Source organism: Canis lupus, chromosome 35, assembly GCF_011100685.1.
Source record: "Canis lupus familiaris isolate Mischka breed German Shepherd chromosome 35, alternate assembly UU_Cfam_GSD_1.0, whole genome shotgun sequence".
NCBI classification, from domain to species: Eukaryota; Metazoa; Chordata; class Mammalia; order Carnivora; family Canidae; genus Canis; species Canis lupus.
The window spans coordinates 27,498,793-27,508,516 of NC_049256.1; the positions used below are offsets into that span (position 1 = coordinate 27,498,793).

The following is a 9,724-nucleotide window of genomic DNA, read 5'->3' on the forward strand; positions in this document are numbered from 1 at the left end:
TCATATGGTTCTTGGTTTTTCTCTTGCTGATATGATGAATCACATTGATTGTTTTACGGGTGTTGAACCAGCCTTGTGTCCCAGGGATAAATCCTACTTGGTCATGGTGAATAATTTTCTTAATGTACTGTTGGATCCTATTGGCCAGTATCTTGTTGAGAATTTTTGCATCCATGTTCATCAGGGATATTGGTCTGTAATTCTCCTTTTTGGCGGGGTCTTTGTCTGGCTTTGGAATTAAGGTGATGCTGGCTTCATAGAACGAATTTGGAAGTACTCCATCTCTTTCTATCTTTCCAAACAGCTTTAGGAGAATAGGTATGATTTCTTCTTTAAACGTTTGATAAAATTCTCCTGGGAAGCCATCTGGCCCTGGACTCTTGTGTCTTGGGAGGTTTTCGATGTTTCTAGCAGCAATGGCCACTATAGCCAAACTGTGGAAGGAGCCTCGGTGTCCAACGAAAGATGAATGGATAAAGAAGATGTGGTTTATGTATACAATGGAATATTACTCAGCTATTAGAAATGACAAATACCCACCGTTTGCTTCAACGTGGATGGAACTGGAGGGTATTATGCTGAGTGAAGTAAGTCAGTCGGAGAAGGACAAACATTATATGTTCTCATTCATTTGGGGAATATAAATAATAGTGAAAGGGAAAATAAGGGAAGGGAGAAGAAATGTGTGGGAAATATCAGAAAGGGAGACAGAACGTAAAGACTGCTAACTCTGGGAAACGAACTAGGGGTGGTAGAAGGGGAGGAGGGCGGGGGGTGGGAGTGAATGGGTGACGGGCACTGGGTATTATTCTGTATGTTAGTAAATTGAACACCAATAAAAAAAAAAAAGAAAAAATATTTGCAGCACACAGAAAAAAAAATAATAAAAACAAAGTGTACACAATGTATTTGTTTACTACTTTTGTTATACACTGGCAATCTCTTTAACATATAGAAAGACTAGATGATGTAAATTAGGACTTTGTCCTTTATATACACTACATACATAGCTAAGTAAAACAAAATACAGAAATTCAGGACAGTGGTTAATCCTGGCTAACTATAAACATACTGGCATAAAGCCCTTTACACTTTCTTCTTCTTCCTCCCTGAACCAGCACAGATATCATATAATGTGTACTGCTCTGAGAGGTGGTTTGATCACTTTGACCATCTCATTTTTAAAAATATTTTTTAAAAATTTATTTATTTATTCACGAGACACACACACAGAGGCAAGAGACACAGGCAGAGGGAGAAGCAGGCTCCCTGCAGGGAACCCGACGTGGGACTTGATCCCAGGTCTCCAGGATCACACCCTGGGACCAAGGCAGGCACTAAACTGCTGAGCCACCCAGGCTGCCCATCATCTCATTTTCAAAAGACAATATTTCATATAAATTTTAAAAGGATTTTCTACAAAATGTGTTATTTTAATACCTCTACTTTTAACATAGTTTGTGCACTTCTAAACATCTAGGAAGGCTAGATGTTTCAAATAAGGACTTAAGTTTGTCCACTATATACCTAGTAGTGTTGAATAAACTACACACATGTAACAATGAGTTATATTTGAAAGTGCCTTCTGCATAGGAACATTCTAGAACCCTTCATTTCTCACTTCTCTCTACTGCCAATCCAGAGGGTGAATAGATGGGTACGTGTCACGTAGATGTGACTACAATGTCATCTCTAAAAATCCTTTTCAGAAGACAGCTTTCAATGAATTTTAACACAAGGTGTACAAAATATGTTAGCTTACTAACTACTTTGTCATACACTGGCAACCTCTTTAATATCCAGAGATTAGATATTATAAAATTAGGACCTATTTGTCCAGTATATATACAATATATACAGTCAAATGCCCATAACATATAGGGCGATGGATAAGCTGAAATGTCCTAGCACACACTGGACAAATATACTGTTCAGAGAGGTGGTTTAGCAATTCCATTTCCAAAGATATTTCCCATCAGTTTTTAAATAATAAATTTGTTTATTAATAATAAATTTATTTTTTATTAGTGTGCAATTTGCCAACATACAGAATAACACCCAGTGCTCATCCCATCAAGTGCCCCCCTCAGTGCCCATCACCAATTCACCCCCACTCCCCGCCCTCCTCTCCTTCCACCATCCCTAGTTCGTTTCCCAGAGTTAGGAGTCTTTATGTTCTGTCTCCCTTTCTGATATTTCCTACCCATTTCTCCTCCCTTCCCTTCTATTCCCTTTCACTATTATTTATATTCCCCAAATGAATGAGAACATATAATGTTTGTCCTTCTCCGACTGACTTATTTCACTCAGCATAATACCCTCCAGTTCCATCTATGTCGAAGCAAATGGTGGGTATTTGTCGTTTCTAATGGCTGAGGAATATTCCATTGTATACATAGACCACATCTTCTTTATCCATTCATCTTTTGATGGACACCGAGGCTCCTTCCACAGTTTGGCTATTGTGGACATTGCTGCTAGAAACATCGGGGTGCAGGTGTCCCGGCGTTTCATTGCATCTGCATCTTTGGGGTAAATCCCCAACAGTGCAATTGCTGGGTCATAGGGCAGGTCTATTTTTAACTCTTTTATTTATTTATTTATTTTAATTTTTTTTATTTATTTATGATAGTCACACACAGAGAGAGAGAGAGAGAGGCAGAGACATAGGCAGAGGGAGAAGCAGGCTCCATGCACCGGGAGCCTGATGTGGGATTCGATCCCGGGTCTCCAGGATCGCGCCCTGGGCCAAAGGCAGGCACCAAACTGCTGCGCCACCCAGGGATCCCCTATTTTTAACTCTTTGAGGAAACTCCACACAGTTTTCCAGGGTGGCTGCACCAGTTCACATTCCCACCAACAGTGTAAGAGGGTCCCCTTTTCTCCGCATCCTCTCCAACATTTGTGGCTTCCTGTCTTGTTGATTTTCCCCATTCTCACTGGTGTGAGGTGGTATCTCATTGTGGTTTTGATTTGTATTTCCTTGATGGCAAGTGATGCAGAGCATTTTCTCATGTGCTTGTTAGCCATGTCTATGTCTTCCTCTGTGAGATTTCTGTTCATGTCTTTTGCCCATTTCATGATTGGATTGTTTGTTTCTTTGGTGTTGAGTTTAAGAAGTTCTTTATAGATCTTGGAAACTAGCCCTTTATCTGACACGTCATTTGCAAATATCTTCTCCCATTCTGTAGGTTGTCTTTGAGTTTTGTTGACTGTATCCTTTGCTGTGCAAAAGCTGCTTATCTTGATGAAGTCCCAATAGTTCATTTTTGCTTTTGTTTCTTTTGCCTTCGTGGATGTATCTTGCAAGAAGTTACTGTGGCCGAGTTCAAAAAGGGTGTTGCCTGTGTTCTCCTCTAAGATTTTGATGGAATCTTGTCTCACATTTAGATCTTTCATCCATTTTGAGTTTATCTTTGTGTATGGTGCAAGAGAGTGGTCTAGTTTCATTCTTCTGCATGTGGATGTCCAATTATCCCAGCACCATTTATTGAAGAGACTGTCTTTCTTCCAGTGGATATTTATCAAATATTAGTTGACCATAAAGTTGAGGGTCCACTTCTGGATTCTCTATTCTGTCCCATTGATCTATGTGTCTCTTTTTGTGCCAGTACCACACTAAGACCATAAACTCTTACAAGCCCCATCACCCCACCCAAATATGAAGGTGGTTGGTGCCTTACACCAATCAATCACAGAGCAAAGGCACCATTAATGTGAGTACTCTCATGTGCAGGGAGTATTTCTAGTCTCTAAAATGATCATCTTGAAGTGAAGGGGAGTTTTCTCTCCAGCATAGAGATTCTCAGAATTTGAATATATTTACCAGTAAAGCAAAGTAAAAAAATATTGGGAACAACTATGATATTGCCAAATTTTTGTTTTGTCAAATAAGAGCATAAAGTCTCATTCAAAAATTACCATTTTTACCACCATAGTTCACAAAAGAATGTTATAAAACCAGAGCTAGAAGGAAGGCACTTGATGTGATGATAAGCACTTGTGTTATATGTAACTGTTGAATCACTAAATTCTACCTCTGAAGCTAATAATAAGGTATATGTTAATTAATTGAATTTAAATAAAGAATTAAAAAACAGTATAGTACCAAATAACAAATAACTTTTTATATTGAATTCATTTAGGTGAAACTCATTTCCTTCATTTGTCTTAAGACAAATGTCTTTAAGAGACTTGAGAAACTGTTAACTTCCTTTCACAGGTATATAGGAGGGAAATTAACTTAAATCCATAAAACTATGTTATTTTTTCTGTTTAGAGACTCAACATCTTTCTATTCTATGTAACAGTGGTTCTCAAGCTTTAGTCTGATCACCTGTAGTGTTTGTTAAAAAACATCAGTTGCTGGTCCATCCTCAAATGGTTGGCTCAGTAGGTCTGAGGTGGGATGAAGAGTGTGCATTTCTGATAAAGGGCAAAGTGATGTTGTTGCTGCTGGTCCAAGGTTCGCACTACCTTACAGGAAAACCCCAAACTCCTTATCAGGCCATGATGGGCAAAAGCTAAGGTACTTTTAAAAGAGAGATGTCAAAATAGAGTGTTAATTTATATTAAGTGATATAGAAGCTTTTCCTCCTGTAATAGTGTGGAGGCATTGCTCTGCTGCAGGGGTATATCTGTTTCCATTTTATTGTTCCATTCCCTCTTAGGATTTTTGGCAAAGTTAGGTACCCTCCAAATTCACATTCCACCTAAGAGGAAGGGGAGAGAGAAGGATGAGAGCAAATGGCTTCATTTTTGAGAAAATGTCCCAGGAGTTGTACACATTGCTTCCCTAGCATCGTATTGGTAGGAAGCCAGATTCAGAAATGTGATGTGGGCACGGTGGCCCTGTGCCCAGTTAAAACTAGAAGCAGAAGGTGGAACAGCTATCAGTGAGTCATTGGTCTACAGCACAAAGGCCTTGCTGGTAGTATCAGGTGCCTGAAAGGGATTGTTATTTCCACGAAGGTGTTACTTCTGGGAAGAAATAAATCAGTGTCCTTGTGTAATCCTACATTAAAATAAATTTCCCGGGATGCCTGGGTGGCTCAGTGTTTGAGGATGGGATTCGGCCCAGGGTGTGGTCCTAGAGTCCCAGGATCGAGTCCCGCATCGGGCTCCCTGCATGGAGCCTGCTTCTCTCTCTTGCCTGTCTCTGCCTCTCTCTGTGTCTCTCATGAATAAATAAACAAAATCTTAAAAAAAAAGAATCATAAAAAAATAAAATAAATTTCCCTGTGAAATATTTTCTTAATACTTTGTGCATATCTCTAGTATTGTACTTAACCACATTTCATAATTATATATTTAGTGGTCTGTAGCCCCCAACTGGTCTTGAAGCTTTTTAAATATATGGGTTGAAGTTTCTTTATGTATCTGTATCTCTTTCTCCTTGTAATTTCTGTCTACTTCCTACTTATTTACAAAGTTAGTACCTAGTACAATTCTTTGTACATGGTAGACACTCAATAAATTCTTTGCATAAATGAATCAGTTAATTATCTGTTGATAATTTTTAATATTATTTCCTATCTCTCTTCCATCGAACTCATGACTTTGCTGACCATTCTTCTATATGTAGTATTCTCTTTACTGCACTCTTTACATCTTTGTTTCTTAAAGTGTAGATTAGAGGGTTAAGGGTGGGTGTGATGATTGTGTAAAAGAAAGTAAAGAACTTCCCCTTATCTTGGGATGTGCTACTATGTGGTTTCATGTACATGTAAATGATTGTTCCATAAAACAGAGTTACTACTGTGAGGTGGGAACCACATGTATTGAGGACCTTATGCCACCTTGTTGCTGACTTGATCCTCATGACAGCTTGAGTGATAACTGCATATGAGATGAGAATTAGTGACAGAGGTATTAGAAGTAATATCACTCCAAGAGCATAGACAGTGATCTCCATTACTTTTGAATAGACACAAGCCATCTTGATCAATGCTGGCGTCTCACAGAAAAAATGATCCACCTCTCGGTGTCCACATCTTGGCAACTTCAGAGTCAAGGAGCAGAGAATTAAGGCACTGCCAAGACCACCTAACCAGGCAGTGAGCACCATCTTCTGGCAAAGCTGAGGGTGCATTATTACTGTGTAGTGAAGAGGTTGACAGACAGCAGCATAGCGGTCATAGGCCATCACAGCCAAGAGAAGACATTCTGTGGATCCCAGGTCAAGGGCAACAAAGGATTGAAGCACACACCCTTCATAGGTAATAGACTTTGTTGGACCCCATAGATTTACCAGCATCTGGGGGGCAATGCTTGTTGTATAACAGAGGTCCAGAAAAGACAAATTAGATAAGAAGAAATACATGGGAGTATGGAGCTGGGTGTCTAGGTAAGACACAAGAATGATGGTTGTGTTTCCTACCAGAGTCACAATGTAGAAGATGAAGACAACCCCAGAAATGATGGGTTCTAATTGGGGCCAATCAGAAAACCCCAGGAGGATGAAATCTGTTGTGGAACTTCCATTGTTTGTGTCCATGGCTCCTCAGGAAAGTCTAGGAGACAAACCATGGTAATCAAAATAGCATCAGGCCTAGGTAGAAATAAAAATCTCTGAAATTTGCCATGAGTATCTCAAATTCACTTGTTTGTGTGCTCTGTTCCATTTGGACACCTATGTTAACAATTTCCTTGTGTTCAGTGCCCAAAGCTTCTCCCTGATTAATCCTAACCAGTGTGGTTCTAAAAAGAACATGGTAGGGGATCCCTGGGTGGTTCAGTGGGTTAGCGCCTGCCTTGGGCCAGGGGTGTGATCCCGGGGACCCGGGATCGGTCCCACGTCAGGCTCCTGCATGGAGCCTGCTTCTCCCACTGCCTGTGTCTCTGCCTTTCTCTCTCTTTCTCTCTGTGTGTGTGTCTGTCATGAATATATAAATAAAATCTTCTAAAAAAAAGTTACCATCACACCTTTGCTTCTCTGTATTTTGATTAAGTAATAAATCCATGAAGTTAATAATGGGATAGATTTTGTGTGGTTTCTTTTTAAAATTACAAATCAGCATACTTGGTCATGACAATTTTTCCCTTATGAAAGGAGTAAGTTTGAGGTAGAATGTTAAATGTCCCATTTTCTTGGGATTCGTCCCCTCATTCGGTAGCAGGATCACTTTCCAGATTCACTTCTAAGTGTGTGGATACCAGCCATTGTAATGTCCATCATCACCAACCTCCTCCTTATGTTTTCCCTCCTATTCAACATTGCAGACACCTGTGTTCCTGTGTCAATTCTGTTGTTCCCCATATACTGAACTTTTTGTGGCTCATGTGTTTCTGGTGCCAGGAAAAATTGTCTTTCTTATTAACCTTGGTTTCCATGTACAAATGCTATGTGTTTCTTGGAATACCTTCTGTGACTGCTATTAAACCATTTAAGAAGCCTATTGATTTGTTGCAGAGTTAAAAACTGAATGAATTCAGGACACCTGGTGGCTCAGTGGTTGGGTGTCTGCTTTTGGCTCAGGTTATGATCCCAGGGTCCCGGGATCGAGTCCTGCATTGGATTCCCCACAGAAAGCCTGCTTCTCCCTATGCCTATGTCTCTGCCTCTCTGTCTCTCTGTCTCTCTCATGAATAATAAAATAAAGTCTTAAAAAACTGAATGAATTCTAGAAACATTTGGTTACCCTATATATACAGCACACAACTGTGTTAATGCCTACTTACCTGGCATTCAGCAAAAGTAGCTAGGTAGGTTGAACAAGAAGTTGAACAAGAAGCAGCTCAGTAAAAAGTCAATGAGATGTTTCCCCTGTGGAATTTACCAATTATATGAATCAATCCTCTGCCTGCTTCAGAACTGTATTTGTAAAACCTCATTTAAATTCTGAAAGATTACAGAAAAGAGATTAAGAACACATAAATTTCACTATTTCTGAATAATTGATCATATCATTAAAGTAGGTGGAATGTTTAATGACTGAATTAGTTTATACTTTTTAATTTTTTTTAGTTTAAAAATGTTTTATGAATATAATATGACCATGAAATTCTGACCTAGGGTGCTTTATATTCATAGCGTGTTTGGGACCAAGGGATAAAAAACCATAATTGCAGTTTCAATGAAATATGGTAGTTACCTACAGTATATCATTGCTATTAGCAGGTTAGTTAGAACATGAAAATCTTATAATCATGAAGGAACTGTTATTACCATTATTATTATGAGATTTGGATATAGTTTTCCTCATTACAATATGGAGATTTAATTTAGTAATGCGAATTTTTTATGTGGTAGGAGGTTGGCTAAGTTGGGCATAGTGCTTAAGAGCAAAGACTCTAAACCCAGAACTTGGTGTCAAATCCCAGCTTCATTACTGGGAGGTAGCGTGTCCCTGGGCAGTTATGTAACCTCTTTGTGCACCAGATTCTCTGTGTGTTCAGTGATGATAATAATTTCCTGAAAGGGAGGTGGTGAGGGTTAGTATTTGTGAAAGCACTAGGAATTGTGCTTCGTTCATATTTAATTCTCAAAATTAAAATTGTATTCATCTATCTACACATTATTCTTTTCACTCCTTACTGTTTTCATTATTCATACTTTGATTTTACCATGATGGTCTAGAACTAAACTGGGATAGTTAACATCTCATGTTTGCATAACTTTTCAAAAGCACAGACACTCATGTACACAAAAGTGCCCATAAGCATGATGTACCTACTGAACTGATAAACCCAGAGGTAGGAGAGGATAGAGGACTTAGTTCCCAACATGCCTTGATTACAAAATGCACTTGGGGTTCTTTGACCATGTAAGTTTGGGAGAGTGTTTGGAATTAAAAGGCCATAGGATTTAAGAGTTGAAATAGACTCAGAAACCATGATCCATCCTTCTGCTCCTGAAGGAGGTCTTCCACAGAATGTTCACACAGTTCCTGTTCTCAGAGCGTTATGGCTGTCCTTTGATCTGTGCCTCATCCCTACTCTTTATGTTGAGCTCAGAGATGCCTCTTTAACATCCAGGCACTGGTTCTTTTCCTTTTTCTGGAAATAACATGGAATAAGTCAATTCAACATGGTTTCATTAAAAGAACAGTTTTTTTTTTAATACAATAACAGAACATAGAGACTCCTAACTCTGGGAAACGAACTAGGGGTGGTGGAAGGGGAGGAGGGCGGGGGGTGGGGGTGAATGAGTGAAGGGCACTGAGGGGGGCACTTGAGGGGATGAGCACCGAGTGTTATTCTTTATGTTGGCAAATCGAACACCAATAAAAAATAAATTTATTATAAAACATAGATATAGAAAAAAGTAAAAGCTTAATGAGTTAAGGTGAATATTCTTGCTTCTTTTTGTGCCTTGACCAATCATTACCCCTCGTTCCCAATGGATCCACTATATTAGTGTTTATAGTAATCACCTCCTTGTATTTTAATACCTTGATAATGAAAATATGCATCTGTAGATAATATTGTTTAGTCTAACTCATTAAAAATTGTGTACATGTCTTTTGAGTTCCCTTAATATTAGAACCTATTATCAAATGCACTCTTCGGTTTATGTTTCCAGACTACCTGTATATGGTTATCAGCTATTGCTAACTGTGTATATTTAATTACCATGCTTTTCTGGTTGCTATCCATTGCACTCACCATGGTTTATTGAATGTCTTGGATTAGTGAGTTGAGAAGTGAATACATTACTTCAGGTGTGCTTTGTAAAAAAGAGGCATGTGATGTTTTCACTGAAAAGGTTTTCATTTTTCACGGT

The 9,724-nt window shown here is 38.9% G+C and overlaps 1 protein-coding gene across 1 annotated transcript; it reads right to left on the minus strand.

The window, feature by feature from the left end:
• Positions 1-5,551: 5,551 nt before the first annotated feature.
• Positions 5,552-6,496, minus strand: OR2AD2 (olfactory receptor family 2 subfamily AD member 2). The gene is given in 1 exon segment (NM_001389036.1): positions 5,552-6,496. A coding segment is annotated over 1 exon segment (945 nt).
• Between the last annotated feature and the right edge of the window lie 3,228 nt (positions 6,497-9,724).